This window comes from Cygnus atratus, chromosome 5, assembly GCF_013377495.2.
Source record: "Cygnus atratus isolate AKBS03 ecotype Queensland, Australia chromosome 5, CAtr_DNAZoo_HiC_assembly, whole genome shotgun sequence".
NCBI lineage: Eukaryota > Metazoa > Chordata > Aves > Anseriformes > Anatidae > Cygnus > Cygnus atratus.
This window is the reverse complement of record NC_066366.1, coordinates 47,170,016-47,193,393: the sequence shown is the minus strand read 5'-3', so window position 1 is coordinate 47,193,393 and position 23,378 is coordinate 47,170,016. Positions and strand designations below refer to the sequence as shown.

The 23,378-nt window shown below is 41.0% G+C and overlaps 1 protein-coding gene across 1 annotated transcript in view; it reads left to right on the top strand.

Moving 5' to 3' along the window:
* The window catches only part of KCNK10 (potassium two pore domain channel subfamily K member 10), a 64,411-nt gene that overhangs the window by 4,696 nt on the left and 36,337 nt on the right, over window positions 1-23,378 (top strand). The window contains exon 2 of the mRNA XM_035539673.1: window positions 21,091-21,419. Coding sequence (XP_035395566.1) covers window positions 21,091-21,419 — 329 coding nt within the window. The remainder of the gene's footprint in view (window positions 1-21,090; window positions 21,420-23,378) is intronic.

Genomic DNA, 23,378 nt, shown 5'->3' with positions numbered 1-23,378 from the left:
TGTCCACAGAGTGTTACAAACTGCTGCAGTTTCTGCTTTTTCTGTCATTTAATGTCAAAGAGACCAATGCAAAAGGCAAACTTCATTATAAAGACATAGATGAGTAGAATGAAGGTGTTCATTTCTGTCCTTTCTTTTCAAGAAGTTATATAAAAAGGTGTGGTTTATACCATGAAGTGCAGATGTGGGCTAGGCTACTTAATATCATTCTGCACTGATAAATCATTTCTTAGCAGCTCAGTGTAAGAAGATTTTGCCTTGGAAAGCTATGATGTGTAAAAAAAGGTAGCTCTGATCCCAGCAAATGAGGGCAGGGTACTGACCATGTGCTATTTGCATCACAAAATCATATTTGCTGCTGTCCCCTCTGATGATCAGTACTCTACTGTGCCTAGTGTAAGCATGGGTTGCAGAACACCTTTAAGTAGTTGATTTTAAAGAGAGATTTGAAGGAGGATAGAAATTGGATAAACAGGAGGACACTCCTGGTATTGCACAGTGCAACAGTGCAAAATACAGTCAGGTAGGAAAAAAAATGAAGAGTTTGGAAGGCATAGAAGAGAATGAAGAAATCTGTACTTTGCTAAAGCCTATGCAGAGTTTGCAGGTAAAGGCAGATGAATACTGTGGACTTTAACCTGCTAGTAGGAAGATTTGACTAAATCAGCAGGAGAGGAAGAAAGCAGAGAGTTATTAGTTTCATCAATTTTGTCTTTAGGTTGTCCTGGAAATAGAAAAAATAAGGATGTAGAAAAGTCAAATTAGTATTTAAAAAAGGAGCCAAGTAAAAGATTGGACAGCAACTTTCTTGTAGTAGTAACAGTAAGAAAAGGCTCAACTCTAGTCAAGGTAAGAGAGATGAACAGTAGAGTGTTATTAAGATACCATCTATACTGTGAGGAAAAAGGGAATTAAAAGAACCAAAGGCAGTATGATGCTCTAAGTCTCAGACAGGGAGAGCAGTGGAGTTGTCGGCTGCTGGAGAAGTTAAGATGGAGTCATAATTTCAGTGGAGAATACCTATGCTGTTTTTACCACATATGTACAGCAGTAACCCATTAATAGGCTTTTGGACTGAAAAGTCTCTTGGGCAGCTCTTGAAAACTGATGTTACCTGAAGAGTTAGTGTTTGATTTTGGGCGAAAGATATATGATATCAGTTGTAATTGGGTAGTTTTTGGTTTAGCTTTTGGCGTTCATACAGCATTCATATTTAGCTAGTGCAGACTATATCAGCTTCAGACAGAGCAGTGTATGTATATAGTGATACAATTTAAATCTTAGTCCCTTGATTTAACCCAGAGCTAGGAATTTTACTCACTTCAGTGCATGCAACATGAAAATCTTTATTTTAAATGTACTAGAATTGTGTTGTCCCCATGAGTTAAAAGTAAAAGAGTACTTGGAATCACTGGGAGAACAAGGGCCCTAGACATTATATTGCAAGTCAGGTAAGTGTGTGGGGTGAAACAAGAAGGAAGTGATGAGGAAGTCGAGAAAAGAAAGGGGTAATATTACAGAATATTAGAGAGTACACTGTGGTCGGTATACCTAACCTTTCTGTTGTAACAATCTCAGTATAATTGCAAAAAAATAGGGTAAACAACATAATTTCTGAGAAGTGTTTTTTTTTTGTTTGTTTGGTTGTGTTTTTTTTTTAGAATTTGTGTGGGGAAAAAAAGTGACATTCAAGAAAAGACTAAATAGTACCTTTTGGAGACCACTTTATTGGAGTGCCTCTGGTTTTTGTTTTCTGTAAGAAACTGAAAACATCCTGGAACCTGGTCTTTCTCAGAGGCTGCTCAGCTGCTCATATTCTAGTTCCTGAGACATTGATTTGTCTATGCAGCTTGTATATAAAAAACACTATAACTATAGTGGAAAATGTGCTCTAAGATGAACCCACTGACTTTCACAAATAACCTGCCATGCAGCTCTAACTGGTTAACCCAGGGAAATAAAGCAACAGGTGAGAATGGAACACATCATATACCCAACTCTTTTTGTTCCATGGTCCACTGCTATTCCCCTATCATATTTTCTGGGCTGCTTTTCACAGTTAAAATCAAACATCAATTTGGATCATTTAAACAAAATTATATTTCAAGAGAGTTATGTGATTCCTTTACAGTGTTAATGAACCACAGAGTTTAGGGGATATTTCCTTGGCCTGGGAATGCTGAGACCAAGAATTCAGATTTCATCTTTAACTGCTAATAATATTCCCGTGTTATTATGCAGGTTATTGTTGACAAATGTTGTGCGCATTGTCCCACATACCTGTATTACTATGTGTTATTCAGGTGTCCCAAAATAAAAGCATAGGAGTTCACTGGTAAGATTTTGAGCTTATGGTGCAAATTTCAGTTTGGATAAATCTTAGAGGTGAAATTGAAAGCCAGAATCAGGCTTTAAATGAAAGATTGAATCTGTTGTCAAAATACATACAGATAATAGACAGTTTAACTACTAGGAGTTAACAAAAGTTAATATCCTATCCTAAAAAAACATCTTATAAAGCAATGCAAGTTATTTTGGTGTCACTATCCTACAGGATCATCACAATGTTTAAAGCATCAGGCTATGAGTACCTAGATTTGTTGCAGCCATATGTTCATATCTCAGCAGGACTGACTCATCTTTTTTTCCCTAGGAGAGAGAAACAAGTTACTGAGTTTAATGGATAAGTATTTGGGATTTTGGCACTGTGAACTTGTACCACTGAGATTCTTAAGATTCAGCATGTTGTTAAAAGGTGCTTGGATTATTCTTCTCTTATCCAATGCTGTAATATAAAGTACCAGCATAATTTGAAAATAGCAAATACATACTGACAGCTTGCCCAGGTTTTTTAGACTTTCAAATATCAGTGTTTCATTTTAAAGAAAAAAGGAAGTCGCTAGCTACTAAGGTGAAAAAACTCAGTGATGACAGAATGATAAAAGAAATGGTACTGCAGAAACTCCTAGCTGAGATGAAAGAAGCAGTTAACACATCTCAAAGACATTCCTCTAGGTTAACTCAGATCCATCACTGATTTCTTAGCGGTTAAGACTGCTGAGTTTGGATTGCACAATAAAGGGTCATGCAGAGAGGTCTTGGGTAGCAGCAGTCATGACAGCCAAAAAAACAACACCAGAGCCACCTCTTTATGATGACAGAGCCACCATACTGATTTGCCTTCTTGAGAAACAGAGGTCATTACTTCGTTGCAATGATATACTGATATGTAGACTTGAGACCTGGATTTCTCATCACCAGTGGATGTTATTTGTTGATTTGGTTTTCTAAAAATGGGCATCAGCTTCCATTTAAGTGGCAGTGAGGAAGCTGAGATGTTTACATAGGACAGCTACATATGCTAATTGACCTAAGGGAGACCTCTGTCCTTTTGGAACAGCAGATTAAGGCCAAGTGGAATACCCTAAGACCTCTCACTTGGTACTAGATAGTATGTGTGGGCAACTGAATTATACCATCTGGGTGTGACTTAGTTTGAACGTAAACCACCTAAATATAGGTAGGTATCTGAATGAAATAAAGACGTGTTCTAAGTTTCTAAAGACCTGCTATGGTCAGAGAAAATACAAACAAATATGGTCAGTGAGGCCTGGAGAACTTTCAGGAGATGTCTGGTTTAGGGTGAGCAGAATCATTCCCCAGGTTGCACAGACCAATTTGGCCACATCTGTATTGACTCTAATGAGATGTATTCTCAGTCACTGCAAGTGAAAGAGTTGACAAGTTGGTCATACTAATATGTAAACTTTAGCCCAAATGGCTTTGGGTACCTCCTTACTAGGAGGATTTAGAGGACACCACTCTCCTGGTGAATTCGTTCCCAGATTGCCAGGGCTTTGGGGTTACAAGGAGTTATACAGTCATCCTTAGTGCAGCTCTGCCGAAAGCTGTAAGTTGCTACTCTGAGCTTGGTATTATCAGTAGTGATTTAATTTGTTTTCACCAGCTCTGAGTGCAGAATGAGTTCATATGCACCTGCCATACACCGTGCAGGCATACTTTTGCCTAGATGAAGCTTCATTGTGGGCAAAGGTGACCACGGTGCCACAGCTGTCTCTTGTAAGTTTGATCTCTGAATGCATGTAGCTGTGTGTCGGTGATGCAGTATGGCAACACTGTGAAGTGCTATGAGATGCTAGATGCTGGCCACAGCATATGAGCAGATGCCATTCTCATGTGGCTATGAAATTTTATCATAGTTCAAACTGCATCTGACTTCCTACACTATTATCTGAACGGAAGTTGAGCATAAGACAAGAAAAGTATTGCATAATTTATTCGTTGTACCAGTCTCCTTATCGTCTGAGATACCCTAAACTGTAGAATATATAGCAGCCTTAAAGCCAGCTTTGTGCAGCCAGAATCGGGCTGGCATTGACCTGGAGCTCTGTGTGCCTGACTGGTGACACTGCTCATCTGTTCTGTTGTGGTTTACTGCCGTGCTCAGCATAATGAGTCTGGTGTCTCTTTGACCTACTTCCTTTTGCTTACCTGAGCTCTCTGACTCTCACTTTCTAATAATTGTCCTGCATGCAGGCGGGACAGGTAAATCATTCTGACTGCGGCATCTTCACTGGAGCAACTTACACACCAAAAGTGGAAAAGAAAAATGTGTACATTAGAAAGAATTATAGAGAAAATAAAAATGGCTATACCGAACAAGTGCATTTCAAACAGCAACTTCCTCTCACTTATGAAAAGTCTTTTCTGCACAGAGCCATTCTGTAATAGCTAGCTTATATGTATTCTTTTCCTGTTCCAGAATAGGTTTTCAAAGCACAGTAAAACCTTCATTCATTTCAGCTAAGACTCTGTTACTGTGTGCAGGAACTTAAGACTGTCTAAACAGAATGGGTCCTCAGTATATGCAAATAGTGTATCTCCAGTGAGCTAAGAAATAGCCCAACTGATGTGCTTCTTACAAGATTTCTGACCATTACCACATGGTGAAATATCCACTTTTATTGCTGTTGCCCAGAAAAATTGAGAAATCCTCACTTAACTGAAGTAGTAGATCATTACTAAGTTTTGATTGAATTCACAGTATTTTTCTGTAAATTCAAATAATTTGCTAGACTGAGGGAAACACCAGTAGACCAATGCAGGAATTTTTACTTGTTTTTACAGAGGAGCATCAGTGTGAGCTCCTTAGGTATGGTCAGTAATGTGCTGATATACCCCTAAGGATGCACCAAGAAATCTCTGAAGGTGCTCACACTATTCTTGTTGTGCATGTATTTTTCTGGCCTTATTCATATGTGAAATGTCTAGGGTCTGTTCCTTTTCTGTTAACCTAAGAGAGTTCTGCAGCAGATGTTGTGCTGCCCTGGCTGGGTGATGTGTTGGCATCTTACAGTTCCAGTTTATATGTGTTGCCACTAAAGTTCCCCTTCATGTGACTGCGAGGCGATCAAGAGATTCCTTCACGCTGCTGTGATGCTGTACCCCTGGCAGACAGCCACCATCAATCACATTTCAAATGCAGAGTAGATAGTTTCCTAGGAAGGACAGCATGAATCTTTGCTTTGTTGTTTGTCTCCCCCACTTGCTTCTCTTGCCAGAGGTTTCTATCTAAGAATGTTCTTCCCTTTGCACACAGGCTTTCTTATGCTGAACTGTTGCAAGACTAGGTTTCCTTCATTAGTTGGTCTGGCCTTAAGACCATTAGCCGAATTTCTTTGGTGAATCCTTGAGACAGGATATTTGAAAGATCCCAGTCCGGCTGCTCCAGCAGCAGGAGACCAGCTAAAACCCTGACCCTGCATTATCCTAAGCACTTTGAAAGAGAAAACCTTGAAATCTTGTGGTGGGAGATCCTGACTCTTCCTAAATGTCACTGGAATTCTGGAGAGGAAAATCACAGAATTGTAGGGGTTGGAAGGGACCTGCAGAGATCATCGGGTCCAACCCCCCTGCCAAAGCAGGTTCCCTAGAGCAGGTTGCCCAGGTAGGCGTCCAGAGGGGCCTTGAATATCTCCAGAGAAGGAGACTCCACAGCCTCCCTGGGCAGTCTGTTCCAGTGCTCCATCACCCTCAAAATGCAGTTGACCCATTTCAACCAATGGCATGTCGTAGTTCAATGTCATTGTTTTAAATTAGTTTTTAAAGAGAAGTTTGTGGATAAGCAGCTTCAACCAGCCTCGTTCCTCTAAGGATGAAGCCTGCCAAGAACCAGTGAACAGCTGCTTATTCCTTGGTGTTTGTACTTGAGGCTTGTGACATCCTGACAAGAAAGCACATTTTCTAAATACTGCCTAATAAGGAAAAACAATGGTATGCTCATCTCTTCTGAGAGGAACTCTTTTTCACAGTCATCACTATACCCAAAGATCTTGAGCCAAAAGCACGTGCTTCCGATTTGGCTCTTGACAGAGTGGAGATCTGCGTCAACTAGCTCCCAGGCTCCCAAGAAATACTGATCTAATGCTGGGGAAAGAGGTTTTAGCAATGATCTATTAATCTTATTTCAGAAAGGGGACTGTGAGAATTTTTCATGGTTTTCTCTGTATTCAGTTTCTCTATAAATAGCTTCATAAACCTGCTGATTGCACTGCTGCCAGTGAGCGTGTTGGAACAAACACGGTCACCAGTCTTGGAGCAGGAGGGGCTCCCTATTTGGGACTTGCCCCTGCCAATCACTTCTAACCTCCCCTCTGCTCTTCCTAAACCTCGTGTAATGCTCTTCTACTCTATTTTCCAATACCTGAAGTACCTTGCCAGGGAGTTCATTGATGAGTCCCGTCACATGTGGGCATGTGCTTGGCCCCTTGCTCTGGGCTCAAGTGTCAGAGGCAATGGAGAGGGCAGATGAGTACAGAGCGCCGAGAAGAGGAGCTGAGCAGCAAGATGCAGGTATGCTGCCTCCCACGCTGCCAGCACGACTGGAGAGAAGTGAGGGACAAGAGCAGATGGATGGATTTGGAGGAGGGCAGCGTGGAAGAGAGGTCAGGAGAGAGAGAAAGCGAAGCAGGGGAAACAAAATTCGAACTGCTCTCCAGCAGTGTGCAATCTCACTCCAGCACAAGGCAAATCTCCCTCACGTATTCGTCTGGACTTGGCAGCTCTGTAAGTAGCGCTACAAATGGTGTCAGTAGCAGTGCATCTTCATGGTAATGCCAATAAGTGTTAGCTAGGAACCCCCTGAGGATTGCTGTCCTGAAGTCAAGCCAGAAAGAAAAAAAGGAAGACGCTTTCAGCTGTTCCTGGAGTTCACGCCCTGCACTGTACACCCACCCTTCCGACCAGTGAGCTGTCACGTATGCCTCAGAAAAGTGCAGTGTCTGGGAGAGGGGCGAGGGAGGGGAAAGTATCTCAGCATCCCATGACCGTGACTTTTGCTGAGATTTTTTTAATGTCAGTGCGTAAGTTCTGGCTGATACTCGTGCAAGCCATGCTTGGGCTTCCTGTTATTTCCCTGCAATTTGCATAGCCTCAGTACGCAGGAGCGCTAGGGCTGTGTTTGCAATAGAGTAGGTCTTGGGCAGTCCATTTTAGGTTCGTGGGCAGGCTCTGACTGCAGTTCTGATGGCAGACAGGCTGGCTTAGAATCCGCCTGGAAGTTCTTGTAAATAATCACCAAGAGCAGCTTACTTAGGGGTATTGTATTTCTCTTTTATGACCAACAAAAGAAAGGAGTTTCATTTGTGGTTATCTATTAATCTTGTAACAGACAGACCATCACTGAGTCATGTGTAGTGGAAAAGAACATGTCCCCTAAAAGAACTTGAAGACTGGCTAATCAAATAATTGTACCTACTTGATGCATATAAAACAAAGACCTTGTTTTAATCAACTTTTGAAATTAATCTTTAATTCATTTAATTCGTTTGCTAAAAGCTGTGTCAGTGTTTACATGAGACAAACTGTGAATACATACAGTATCAGTTTTTTCCGGTGTCACAGGGATTTGTCTATTATTTGTAAAATGCTTTGAGATATTTATATAATCATGAAAGATTATTAGAGACTTTTGGCATGACTGGTACAAAAAGGAATGCTGAGATGCATTTGACTATCTTACACAGAAGGGGAGGGAAAGAATTTCAACAGCATTTTTCCTGCTGTGACTCAGGACTAGAATATTGAGATGAATTATTTTATTATTATTTTTTAATATCCTTAACATTTTACTGGTTTGTTTACATGTCCTGGATGATGAATACAGCCTACAGCATTAGGCTGTTTTTCTTATTTACCCTTCACTGGTTGCTTTTCTTCTTGGGTCCCTACGGGTATGCAGGGCACGCTCAGACACCTAAATGATTTCTGGCAGATGATTGAATGTCCAGCTAGAAACTTCCTAGTGAAGGAGATTTTGGTATCTCAGTAGGTGTTCCCATGCTTAGTTATCCTTGTAGATGGGCTTTTCCCCTAGTATACAGTCCCCTACTTCCTTGAAACAGATTAATCGGTTATTTGTTGCCCTATTCTTAAAGGATCTAGGTAAGAATTTATCACTGTTTTTGTTGGGTCAGTGTATTATTTTTGTTTGTGAACTACAGTTCACTTTTTTGCACTTGGTCTAAACAGCATTTTCATTTACATTAAGATGATCCGGGGAGACCTTATTGTGGCCTTCCAGTACTTGAAGGGAGCGTATAAACAGGCGAAGGAACGCCTGTTTACATGTGTTGATAGTGATAGGACAAGGGGGAATGGTTTTAAACTAAGACAGGGGAGATTTAGTTTAGAAATTAGGAGAAAGTTTTTCACTCAGAGGGTGGTGAGGCACTGGAACAGGTTGCCCAGAGATGTTGTGGATGCCCCATCCCTGGAGGCATTCAAGGCCAGGCTGGATGGGGCGCTGGGCAGCCTGCTCTAGTGGTTGGCAACCCTGCCCAGGGCAGGGGGGTTGAAACTAGGTGATCTTTAAGGTCCTTTTCAACCCACACCATTCTATGATACTTTGGAATATTGCAATGAAAATCTAAGTGGGATGTTGAAAAAATGCCTGATTATCATTTTGCATGGAAAAATGATATTTGAATATACAATGGAGTTTGATTTACTGTTGTTCAAACCAAGATACAAGATTAATCAAAACCGGTTGAAGGAAGACACTGATATTTCTTGCATTCTTAAAACATGGAGAGGTGTTTACCTCCTGTACTTTGCTAACTCATTCTTTCCTTTTATTTTCCTGTACTCTTAACACTCAATTACAATGAAGCATGCTGATATTTAGTCACCATTCAATATTTTGGTGATAAGTGGAGTAGAGAAAGGTGCTGACTACAGAAGCCTGTTCTCTGCCATTCAAAGTTTAGTCTCCTTTTTTGAAGAAAGAAAAGTGTATCTTCATTGGTTGCTAACTATATGTGGTTGTGAAAGTCTGTGTTGAAGACAAAAACGGAACAGGCTCCCCAGGGAAGTAGTCACGGCACCAAGCCTGTCGGGGTTTAAGAAGCATTTGGACTGTGCTCTTAGTCATATGATCTGAATTTTTGGGTAGACCTGTGCGTAGCCAGGAGTTGGACTTGATGATCCTTGTGGGTCCCTTCCAACTCGGGATATTCTGTGGTTCAGTGATTCTAAGGACATGAAGCTAAAGAATTCAAGCATAGATGTTCTCCCTCTTTTTTTTTTTTTTTTTTTTTTTTTGATAGGTCTTAAGTAGACCTTTTTTGATAGGCCTATAAACAGAAGCACAGCACTATGCTTGAAAAGCTACCTGACTTTTCTGGGCTTAAACCTGTTTTCAGTGCAAAACTTAATGAAAATTGAATCAATCTGCAAGAAGGAGCCTAGAAATACTTCTGAACTCCTCACGTGTAGGATCAAGGAAAATGATTGTTGTCTAGCATCATGATTTTTCCAGAGTTATCTGGAAGACAGAAGTATGTGGTAATACTTGTTACTATTTGGAACAGATTCAACACAATGACACTCCAGTTTTAAACACTGCTGTTGTTAGGGCCCCTGCTTTGAAGAGTTTATTCTCTATGAAATAAATAATTACAATATGTAATTGTTAAGCAGGACCTATAAAAAATGATTTAGTATTGGATTTGTTGACTTAGTGAGGTTCTTTTTTTTTTTTTTAAAAAAAAAAAAAATTATTAAGGGCACTGAGATCTTCATCCTACAGACTTTTTCTTTTCCTAAGCAACCATTGTGAGGTTTTCTTTTCCCTGCTTTGAAAGGTCCATGTGAGCTGGGTGCTTGAACTGCTGTTCTTCTGTGCTTTAAAGAAATTACAATTAGAAGTAGGAGCACCTTTCAGAAATACAATAGGCATAAAAATGGTATTCAGACCCTCCTCTCTCACACTATAGTGTCTTGACTAAAATTAAATTAGCTTTTACATACTTATTTTCTATCTCTTTAGAAAGGCTGGGTTCAGAATAGCTAAAGTGAAATGATAGAATACCAGAAAGTCTTCCAACACCCTCACAAAATCTGTTGAAATCAACGAAAAGGGACATAGCAGAGCTCAGGGGAATAGTAATTGCATAGATTCTTTAATCTTTTACACACTTGTTAAACTAATCACAACTAAATTAATAAACAATACAGCTGGTCAAGTTTACATAGCACCCAATTTCTTGTCATTTAACATCTGCAAACAGATAGAGATTTTTTTTTTAAATTGTCTGAGATATCACATTGTATTGCTACTTTTCCTAGATTAGTTAAGAGTGTATACAACTCCTGCCAGCGTGAAATATTTAATGAATTTGACATTTAGCTTTATGTGAAAATGTGTGCTGCTAACAGCCATTTCCTTAAATGTGTATAGAAAATGAGTAAAATATAATGTTTATTTGGAGGAAGGAAAAATGAGAATGAAAGGTGATAAAAAGTGGAAAAAATCAAATCCACTCAATAAGACAAATGAATGGTTTTGTTCCGTATTGACCCAACTCCAGTAGTTAATGACAAAAAGGCATTACCGTTGGAAGGCTGCTTGCTCTCTCTGTAGCTATCTCCTCCTCATCACTGTAGTTTAAGTTTTGATCTATGCATTGATATCCTTGGAGCATGATGGTAATGGACTGGTGACTTTTTCACCAAAATCCATATGCACACCATGACTGGGGGGACTTGGAGATAAAACTGCTGAGTGATACAGATGGAATGGTGTCCTTAGTTCTCTTGTCCCTTGTGCAAGCTGTTGTGGTGGGCTGACCTCGGCTGGCTGCCAGACACCTACCCAGCCACGCTCTCATTCCACCTGCTCTTCAGGACATGAGGAGAAAATAAGATGGAAAAGCTCATGGGTCAAGATAAAGACAGGGACATCGCTTATGCATTACCGTCATAGACAAAGCAGATTTGACTTGTGGAAAATGAATTTAGCTTATTGCCAACTAAAATAGATTGGGTGGTGAGAAACAAAGGCAGAGGTTACAATGCCTTCCCACCTCTTTCTTTTTTCCTCTGCTCAGCTACCCTACTTCTTTCCCAACCGACTTCTTCCTCCCCATCCTGAGTGGTGCAGCAAGGATAGGGAATGCGGAGTTCCAGTGAGTTCATAACAGTTCCTCTGTGCCACTCTTTCCTCCTCACACTTTTCCTTTGCTCCAGCGTGGGCCCTTCCTATGAGCTGCAGTCCTTTAGGATAAACCTGCTCCATCATGGGCTCTCCCTGGGCTATAGTTCTTCAGGAAAAATCCACCTCCTCTGGTGTGGGTTCCTCCATGAAATGCAATGTGGATATCTGCTCCAGCATCGTCCTCTCCATGAGGTAATACCTGCTCCACCATGGTCTCTTCCAAAACTTCTGTGAGCTGCAGGGGAGTATTTCCTACAGCATATGGAGCACATCTTCCCCTCCTTCTTCTCTAATCTTGATGTCTGCAGGATAGTTTCTCACACTTTTTTTTTTTATTTCCTCACTTCTCACTGTATATGCAGCACTTCGACCTTTCTTGAACAAACATTTACAGAGGCACCACCAGCTTCACTGATGGACTCAGCTGTGTGCTGTGGTGGTGGGCCTGTTGTGGAGCTAGCTGGAACTGGCTGTGTTCAGCATGGGGCAGCTCCTGGCTTCCTCCCACAGAGACCACCCCTGTCCCCCACCCCTACCAACGCCTTGCCACATAAACCCAATGCACTGCCATGGAGATCACATAGCCTGGTTTGTGGTTTTAGTTGGGCAGCTTGCTGCACAGTGAAATGGAAGCAGTGATACTCTGGTAGTATGGATAGTAGAATAGTAGTATGGATAGTAGAAACTGAAGAATGCTCCCACAAGATTTGTCCCTTGGATAAAACTGCTGTCAGATAGGTGTGACAGCATCTTTTAGTGGTAGGTTCATTTTGATGACTTGCTGCATAGCTAAGTTTCACATCTGCCACTAAAGAAACTCCCCAGGAGTGGAGAAGACACTTAAATTTCTTCTGATCTCCAGTGCACCAGCATCACTGCTCTGTGAGGACTCTCTTGATTGTTGGGAAGCTGTTACTACAGAAAGAGACAGCTTAACTCAGACTCAGATAGTTTCAACCATGTTACAATTTTGGCTGTTTAAATTTTATTTTTGTCTGAACTATAGTTTTCTAAAGAAGAACAACACAAGCCACATTATAAAACAGCGGTGTTTGTTTTCTTGTAAAAACTGCATTCCAAATCAATTAAGCAGTTGGACTATTCCAACAGCTATTAATTAGTATGTCTCAGTTATAACTGATACAGCAGAATTTTGTAGATTTTTTTTGGAAACCTACCGAGAATCATGATTTCAGGCACTGGCTGGAATTATATGACAAATGACACAAAAATTGCAGAAGCCTTTTTATATAACATTTTCCCCAAAGCTGCTGCCAGGGGTGGCAAGGCAATGGTTAGACATGATTCCCTCTGGTACATATTACTGACATCTCTCTCCCCAACAACAGAGAGAACTCAATATGAGAACTTTTCCTGTGTTTTAGTAGTATTATACTGTATCAGGAAGGAAACACCAACTTTATGACTTACACAGTTTATAACCTATTGTACTCCTCCTGCCTTCTCCCTACCCCACTCCGGGACAAGAGCAATCGGGAGCAATGAGTGCTACTTTATTTCTAACAGCACATTCAATCTCTCCGGTTTAATGTCAGTTGCCCTTTCTGCCTTTACCTGTCTCGCTTTCCATACTTAGTTGAATGCCTTGCCTCTGATGACTGCATTTGCAGCACACTGCTGAGATGTTGCTGAAGTCAGCAGTGCTAATACCGCATTAGAGAGCCCACTTCAGGGAAAACAATGTTGGATTTAACCAGTGGGGTACCGCTGCAGTGAAAAGCTATGTGCTTGGAGGCACTCTGTTCATTTTCCAAGCAAACAATATGTCAAGCTTTGCTTTCATGAGCAGTAAAATGTAATAGTAATTCTCACTTCAATGGCAGCATTCAGCAAAGTGCTGTACAAACAGGAGGGTGAAATTCCCCTTGTATGGCAGACTCGACATGACTCTTTCACTGCTCAAGCCTTGCGGTTGAGATCCTTGGGGATGTGCAAAGGAACTAGGGCCAAACTGGCTTCAAATATGTTGACAGAGAGCTGTTTTCTTGTGACTGTATGGATGCAGTGGTCCCCAGACAGCAGTGCTTATTACTATGCCCCAGTCCAGAACAACAACCACAGGGATACTAATGTTCTGCCCTGTATGTAATCGTAGCCTGCAGGCAGGATTTTGTCTCCCATTCCTTGATCACAGCTGGAATGTCACCTGTTAATTAGCTCGCATCATGCAAAGATGCCGCGCAGACACGATCGTTGTCTACTGGGATTTTTACTCTAAAAGCCAGATTTTCTAAACTAAGAATTCAGATTTTCTAGTTCCCTGTGTGTAAAAATCTACACGTGTTGGTTGAATGGATGCTCTCTACTTTACAAAACCTGTTAAAAAAACACAGCAGACAGAGATGAAGAAGGGAAGATGAGGGGCTGAAACAGCAAGTGAAGCAGGTGGCCCTGGAAACGATTAGCCATGTCCTCATAATGCAAAATTTTAATGGCTTAATGATTTTTTTCTTACACATGGCCAGAAACTTCTACATTTCATTACTTCTGCTACTCATGCATATAACAACCACCCATTTCCTGTCTGACACACAAATTCCCATTATCCATAGACCCTCCTGCATTTTCTGTTTGCAACACATTCATGAGATGTGCGTATGGATGATAGCTTAATACACCGATTGCCTCAGCTCTTCCTCTAGCACACCTCTTATCCTTGCACTTGCTTCCAAGCACAGCCCTGCTATCTTAACCCAATCAGCCAGTAGCTGAAATCACTCTGGGGAGACCGTGGGGAGGTTGTCAGATTGGAAGATGCTTAGACACCCCTTTCCCCCAGGAACTTCTGTTTGGAGATGAGCCAGAGCCTTAGAGCACAAGATCATGAGACATCCGCTGGTGGGCTGTGCTTTTTCTTGCCTCTCCACACAGGTTCATCAGGAAGTTTTTGATGTTAACTTCAGCCTGTGGCCATTTCAGAAGAGGGGTGGGGGGAACCTAAACATCCAGAATACTCTGGCCAGTGGAAACAAAATAAATGAGGCTCCTGCTAGGACACTACAATAAATATGTCCAGCAGAGTCCCTTCATCCCCCAGTCCTTTATGATCCATTTTAGAAAAGGTAGCTCCTCCTATTTTTAGTGACTGATTCACAGGAACAGAACTGCCCTTGGCTAGCACCTCACAGACGTTTCCGAGCCTTGGTGTTCCCGGTCTCTGTTCTGCAACTTCATACACTTAGCAAAATATCATATTTCTGCATTACTTCAGGAGGGAATGCTGGCTTACTGAGTAGTGCTAAAGGAAGGATGTACATGTGCTGATAACCCGGTGTAGGATCTTGTGAACTTTGTAGGGAGGATGATTTGCTCATGAATTTTCTCTGAAGCCAGGCTGCATTATCAGATTCCTTTGTAATTGACTAAACTTCTAGTTTTAAGACAAAGATAAGGAAGACACCATGGGAATTTTATTTTGCTTAACTATGTAAATGTTGTTTGAAGAAACCTTAAGATGCACATCGAAAAATGTTTTTGTTTGAGCTGAAAGTATGTTGTTCTCTTCTTCCTTGGATGGACCCACTAAAAAGGGAAATGAAATGTCCAGTAGTACATCTCAGAAATGTTAGCTGCCTGCAGAGAAGTATTGTGAGCTATGGGTCTGCTTTTAGTTCACTGAGTGCACCTCCTGGTCTGCTGGAAACGTGCAGGCTTTCTACTCATTTCATTTTGGATCAACTCATGTAGTAAACTCAAAGCCAGCTGCTGGGTTTATGAATGCCTAAGTACATATGGCCTCAATCTAATTCTGTTCTGCATCCTATGAAGGCAACATTTGCATCAGATGTGTCAAAAATACTCCATTATACTATCATAAAAGTATACATACATTTCTGTGTGCTCATGCAACACAGGAACATGGAAGAAAACAAAAGCACTAAGACACTCCATTGAACCTGACTTACATTTTTTTCACAGATATAAATTGTGACAAGAACACCACAGAAGAGGGTCTGAATGTTATAAAAAATCATGTTTTGTTTAAAGCACTTGAGAAACTCCTTTACAACCAGGTTTCATCAGTATCTAGTATGTTCTTGGTATATTGGATAGAGTAGTTGCCTGTATATATATGGGTCAGTATGGCAAAGTCACATGTATATTTTCATGCTCAAAAGCCAGCTGGACATCCTCTCAGCAGCTTGGTTTCTATTTGAAGCTGTCCCTTTGAGGCAGCTGTACTTTGAATCTCTCTGTCTGGAGATGTTCCCTTTAAATTAGAACTATTCTTGCAGACTCGTAACAGGTTATCTACCTCACTTTGCTGCTGCATAGCAGGGCCAGCTACTTCTAACTATTTCTGACAGACGTTTGTCTAACCTTTACTTAGAAACATCAGTCTCCTTATTCAATGTATTCCAGAGCTTTAAAACCATTATTTAGAGACCTCCTTGGCAATGCCCAACCTCAAACTCTCTTGCATCAGTATGAGCAACATATGAATGTTGGTTACATTAGAAATGACTTTAAATCACAAATGCAATTGTTCCGATATCATGAGGAAAGTTCTTAAATTCACACCATAAATTATAAAGAAATACATCTTGAGTCCTTTTCCTCCATCCAGTTTCTGATTATTGCTTACAAGTATTTCTACTCAACTGTGGTAAGAAAGCTGGCATTTGCATGGCATTTTCTTGCCAAGGTTGTGGTTTAAAGAAAACATCAGATTAGCAGTGTCCTCTGATAAATTGTGCGAATTGACAGCTCAGGAAATAGAAAAACCTTTCTTGATCAATGAGTCATTTCCTAATAGGCTAGAACAGGATTCATCTCTGTAAAATATGCAGAATATACCCTAGGGAATAATAATTTTTTTTTCTTTCTAGACATGACGTGTCCTGGTGGTATCATGTTTCTGTTTGTGCAATGAGAAGAAAATCTACTAATTCATGCAATCAGGTTCTTGAAAGTTTAATTCTCAGCCACATAGAAATGACTAAAGTGAAATGTACATGCAGTAACAAAGGGCAATTTCTAACTCGTAATAATGTCTTATGGAGCATTGTTTTAATAGCAACAATGTTTTACACTACAGAGTTTTGTTTTGCCACAGTTTTCTTGATGGTCAGTGAGTGAGAGCTTTGATTCCTTAATTCTCTTCAGTATTAGCAGAAATCTCAGTTATTTAAACCCCTCACATTACCAATGGGAAGCCTGGCAGTGCTGTTCAGAACACACATGAAATGCAGGTAGTGTTGTCTTAGAGGTGAACAACTGTACAGATGCTAACTCTTTTTTTTGACATGTAATGACAGTATCTTCAGTTGGTGTATTTTGAAGCTTACTCAAAAGTTTCTCTTGCAGGGTTAAGGCCTGTGTCAAAACACTGGTGTGCTGCTGTGAGGGTACCTGATCCTTTGAGGCTACCTGCCTACCAATGTAGAGAGTGCATATGCATGGAGATTCATCATTGCTTTTAATGAGGCATGTTAAGTCTCTTTTGATATAGTTTAACAAATGGACATGGAAAAGACTCTGTTCTGGGAAAAGCCTGTCTGACAGCAGCTTATTCTGAAAAAGTACGGATAAATAAGACAGACATTGCTCTGCATTTATTGTAAACATATCCTCTTCTCGTGCTCTTGGTTTGTCCTATAATCAAATCACATAATGCTAGAGAAACTTGCAAAATGCAGGAAATGAATTCCTTTATTTCCAAGCAGTGAACCAAACCTATTACAGATAGAGGAGCTCTGTTAAGCATTTCTGACTCTTTTGTTATGACACTATATTTCTAGCAGTATGTGATTTTATGATACTCTCTCACTCTGAACTTTTGACTGCGGTTTTCCTGTCTGTGGCTTTTTGGGATGCTCAGAACTGACTTTCCATGAGCTCAAGTCGCTAACCTCACTCTCTTGTTGTAGAGAGTGAGATAACTGCTAGATAGAGTATCTACACTAGTTTTCCTTTAAAGTACTAACTGCTGCTTTAAATCTATCCTGAAACATCTCTGGGGTGCTGACTGCAGTTGTGCTTTGTGTCAGCATAGTAAAAACACCATCTTCGTTGCACATCAGTTGCTCAACTAGCTGCTTTGGTAGAGTCTTCCTGTGTATTAATTTATACAAGATAAAATATTTTAGGATCAACATTTCTACATACACTTAGGGTAGCAATTACTAATAGCAGAAAATGAAAGGCTTTAACACAGTTCTTCTGAAAAGAGTTAACTTTTATTTTAGAGGTAAGCAAGCCAAGCACAGCAATCCATTGAACTGTTTAAATGAAACAATATTTATAAGAACATTTTATGTTCCCTACCCTGAACTTCCCATCTTTTTCTTAAATCAGTAAAATATGCTTTCCTTTAAAGAGAGAATCAAACAAGCCATGATTTTACTGTAAAGCTGTTATTAACACTTTGCCAGAATTATGACTTGAATCAGAAACACCATTTATATTAGCAGAGAGGAAAAAAAACAACTCACAAAAGCAGTTTCAACTCTACCATCTCTTGACTTCCTGAGTAAAGGAAAATCTCTTGACTTCATATGAGTAAAGACAAAGCATTTGTGGGGTATCGAAGTCAGGCCTCTCTCCACACTGGAAGGGCCCCCAGCCTACACCAGACTATCCCAGTCATGGTGAGGTGGGTAGCTGTGTCAAAAAATCGTAGCATGCTGTTTCTGTCATATGACTTCTTTCCTCGTTTTACCACATAAGCCTTGGATCCTGAAACTATTTTGCTGTGTAATCTCAAGTGTGCAAAATCAGTCCCCAGATTTGGGCATTTTGTGTTAAGTCACAATAATACACAACAGTAGTAAGCTTTAACTAATGTAAATTGATTTAATTCCATGGAATTAGTGGAAGCTGCATTACACTGATTTACATCAGCTAAGCCACTTCTGGGAATACTCAAATTTATCTTAGTTCCATAAGGAGATGTCATAACTCAGATTTAAGATATTTGTTTATAGAGAAGGGAGATTTCCTGCTCTTCACACAACCTCTCCATTTTACCTTTCTTCTGACACAGACACAGACACAGATTTCTAGGTTGGAAGAGACCTCAAGATCATCGAGTCCAACCTCCGACCTAACACTAAGTACTCCACTAAACCATATCGCTAAGCTCTACATCTAAACGTCTTTTAAAGACCTCCAGGGATGGTGACTCCACCACCTCCCTGGGCAGCCCGTTCCAATGCTTAATAACCCTTTCGGTAAAGAAGTACTTCCTAACATCCAACCTAAAACTCCCCTGTCGCAACTTTCGCCCATTCCCCCTCGTCCTGTCACCAGGCACGTGGGAGAACAGACCAACCCCCACCTCGCTACAGCCTCCTTTAAGGCAACTGTAGAGAGCGATAAGGTCGACCCTGAGCCTCCTCTTCTCCAGGCTGAACAAGCCCAGCTCCCTCAGCCGCTCCTCATAAGACTTATTCTCCAGACCCCTCACCAGCTTGGTCGCCCTTCTCTGGACTCGCTCGAGCACATCCATGTCCTTCCTGTAGCGAGGGGCCCAAAACTGAACACAGTACTCGAGGTGCGGCCTCACCAGAGCCGAGTACAGGGGCACAATCACTTCCCTAGACCTGCTGGCCACACTGCTTCTTATACAGGCCAGATTCTGAATTCTCTTCTGATATTTCCTGCTGAAACTCATTGCAGCAATTAAAATTATCCTTTCCTTTCATGAGGTCTAGAATGAAATATTTGATCTCTTTTACAAAAAAAATTGATCTTTCTAATACTGTCATTCTTCTCCTTGTTGTCACTTCAAATCTGTAGAATTTATGTGAAATATATGTGGATCTAAGAGAGTATCCTTTCAAGTTTGATGTCACTCCATATTGGCTGATACATGTTGGGAACCATTAATCTCGTGCTGGTCAAACTGAGCAGCTGTGGCAACAGGTGCTTGGGGGACGGTTGGACCAGATGATCTTGGAGATCTTTTCCAACCTTAATGATTCTATGATTCTAGGTGTTGCAAAACTGAGGTAACACAGAACGTGGATCAACCACAGAGGCTTTTCTTGTGATCCTGGATCCTTTCTAATCAGTTTAGCATCTGAAGCCTCCAAGTTACATGTGAAGAGAAATATTAGTTGTACATGTAAATCAACTACAGATTTATGCAGTTTGTTGGTGAGCAACTCAGCTGAAAGCTCTATCCTCAGTGTGATGCTTAAGAGGTGTATCAGTTCTAGGAAAATGTGACTGTAGTAAACAGCTGAGTTCTGTAAATTATTAAGTGCCATAAAATGATTTCTACTGGGAAGGAGTTGTAGCTCGCCGCAAACTCAAGGTGTAATCACATTGTATGTTCAAGTTATATAGAATCTGCTCAGATGCCCTAAACCCTTCTGCTTTAATTTCTGAGCAAAACAGCAAAGACATTTTGGGAATAAGTCCAGAGAATGCAGCTATGGTGACTGTATTTTAACTGTAATCTGATTTAGGTCTGAAATAAATCAAATACCTGGTTTCAGATAAATTATAGGCCAGTGACATCTGCACTGTGGTAAGGTTATAGCAAGGATTTAGTTTAAAATGAATGCAGCATCTTTAAAGCCTGCTTGTAGTACCATTATACCAGTGGATGCTGAGGAACTGGGCCTTATCCTGCCATTGCTAACATTGGCAACAGAGAATATGGAAGTGTGATGCTGAAGATGTGCCTGCATTACTTGGAGGCAAGCCAGTTTTGATTTGGATGCCTTGGTAGCTTGGCACAGTGGTCAGGCTAATAAGTCTGGCTGAAAGTTGGGGCTCATTAGCTCTGATGTAGTGCTAGGGTCCATGGCCATTGTGTCCCAGTCCTGAGCTGGTGGCTCCACCATCCATCCTGCTGTGCTTTTTTCACTGTACGCCATGCTCTGCTTTGCACTGAGAAGCCATACCAGTTTGGGCATATCTCACTATGTTCTTAAATTTAAAAGAGCCCTGACTAATTCAAGGCTTCATACTTGGCATGTGAGTGGCTTTGACATGCAGGTAGCTGAACACTTTGAGTGAAGAATGATTTATGCTAACATTTGTGAGTCTTCCAGGCTTTAAGAAGATTTTTAGAAGTAGTGTTTTTGTGTATCCTTGTAAATAATACAGGGCTGCTTTTGCTAGTGTGTCAAACAGCATTTTGATTTGCAAAGCATTTTCTGTTTCTCTCACTACCAGGTCAGGTAGAGATCACCTGTCATCATGGTCTGTTTCCTAGCCCATCAGTACTGTTATTAGAATGATTTAGGGACATGAATACTTGCCAGGGTCTCCCAGCAAACATTACCTTTTGTAATGTATATCCTAATTAGTAAAAATTTTCACGTTCTTGTTGGATCATTTTCTGCACCTTTCTGAAGCTTTTGTTTATGCAGCTGGCCTGTCCCATTCTATAGGTAACCATGGGTGAAAAACCCCATGAGATGACTTGTGTATGAATGAGCAAAACACACGTGGAGCCTTCCAGGTGAGAACAGTCTTATCTATGCAAATATCATGGTTGATGCAATTTGAAAATGGTATTTAGGAAAATTGTGTATGGAGATCAAATCCATGCCCTTAGGGATTTGGTTTTGAGTAAGGGCTTTCACTTTGTGTTTCAGTGACTGTTCCCTCACCGGTGCCAGCTTGTGAGCCCGAGCCCAAACCAAACGGACACTACGCGGCCCCGCGGCTCTCTGTTTCCTCCCGAGCAACGGTCGTCGCTACCATGGAAGCGCCTTCGCAGGGCCTGCAGACGGTCATGAAGTGGAAAACGGTGGTGGCAATTTTTGTCGTGGTTGTAGTTTACCTGGTGGCTGGAGGACTCGTTTTCCGTGCCCTGGAGCAGCCCTTCGAGAGCAGGCAGAAGAATACCATCGCGCTGGAGAAGGCTGACTTTCTTCGGGAACACGTCTGTGTAACCCAGCTAGAGCTGGAGACACTGATCCAGGTAGGGATGTGGAGATGGCAGTATTTCTTGGATGTTAGGGTGAACAGCTGGGCAGTTTGTTGGGCAGCTGAGTGAGTGGGGATCTAAATTGTTCACAGGGCCTTGCCTAGTGCAGTGGAAGAAAAACCTTCACCACAGTGAAGAGCAGGCTCTTTCTGAGTCGTTTTAAAGCCCTGGAAACAAAAACATTGTCTCCAGAACATTGTAAATAGAAATTAAATGTCTTCACTAGAATAATGAAAAACATGCAAAGAAAATCAGAACTTAATATCTGGAATATATTTTTGTGAGACATGACACATTTTCAAAACATTTTCCTATCTCCATACATCTCCCTGGATTGTTGTGTTTGTCCACCCAGCCATGCTATATAACACTTCCTAGCTGTGAATCAAACTTCATTTTAAAAGGTGTTATAAGCTTAGTATTTCTGTTAGGAAGCTGTTCCAGTATCTCATTGCTGTGATGGCAAAAGCATTCTCCTAGTTTTCAGCCTATACTAATTCTGTTTCATTGTAGTTGGTCTTCCACAGCCAACCGCCCATTGCTTAATTGATTCCTCTCCCTTGCCCTTGTGTGCAGACAGCAATGCCTTTCTGCTTCTCCTAAGCAAAACAAAATCTTTCTGTTTCTTTGCAGATAAATGTGGGTTCTCCCTGCTTGTGCTCTGTGTTCACAGAAGACAGGTCAGTTCTGAGGCAGAAGCTGTGTATGCGCAGTCTGGTACTTGAGCTAAGAAGCCAAACCTGCTTCAGCAGGAAGTGGTATTGTGCTGATGTGCCTATTACAGCTTTTGGATCAGGACTGGCTTGGATCACACCCTTCATCTGTCTGCAAAAGACAGGTGAACATGCTTGGTTTGCAGTGTGAATTCTTCTGGTCAGGGTTATTGGCTCACATGCATTTCTCATGGCAGTTCTGCAGAGATCAGCATTTCCCTCACCTCCTTAGGTATGATGTATGCTGGCTGATTACAGGTTTGTTTGTTTGTTTGTTAATATGGAAAGGAAGAAGTTTGTATTTTCTTGATGGAAATGTCACTATTCAAAGGTATGCAATATGCTTTCTTTTCTAGCAGAAAGCAGAATGGTATGACAGAATAGGTATGACAAGCAAAGCACCTCAACATGAGGGTAGACTCCTGGAAACAGACTGCGGTACGAAGATTTCTAAATAGCCCCTCTTCTCTAAGCTAAGCTATGTACCAGTTTGCATTTTTTAGTTTTTATTTTACACAGTATTTTTTCTTTCTTTCACCTCAGAAGTGATGATATTAAAATAATAAACAGGCATGCTGTGTCTTTAGAAGGCAGGCATTCTGAACAAATCTTACCATCTCTTGAGATTTCACTATGTCCTCAGGCGTTACACTGGGTAACTGGAAATCTTTTGCAAAGGTAAATTAAATGTGTTTAGCAGCTTAACATGTGAATGTCTTAAGGCCAAGTGATGTGAATTTGCCTTCATTTGTCAATAAAGAACAACTTCCTTTGGATTTTTTCTCTATATCTGGGGCTGAACCTGGCTCTGGGGATGTATTTGGGTTTGCTGGTACAGAAAACTCTGATTGTAACTGATTTGCACAGAAGAAGAGTGAACCACCCTTCAAAGGTAATGTAGGGTGTTAATGTTGTGCTTTCATGCCTTCATGTCGAAGATCTCAAAAGTGACATCCCCCTAGCTGGCAGAATAGATTACTGCATTGCACCAAATGTGACATCTGCCTTTACAACTGTGATTTCAGACAGATGTGGCAACCTCTATGGGTCCTGGCTGCTGTGCTGTGTGTAGTCATCACCTGACTAAATGTCATCTGATTACCTGACAGCCTTTAGATGAACACAGATAGCACTCAGAAGAATGACTATGCTCATTGAGCTCTCTGCTTTGGAGAATAAGGAAAAAATGCAAAAAAGGAGACTTTATAACTGTTTTATATCCTTTATTATGGAGGTGACT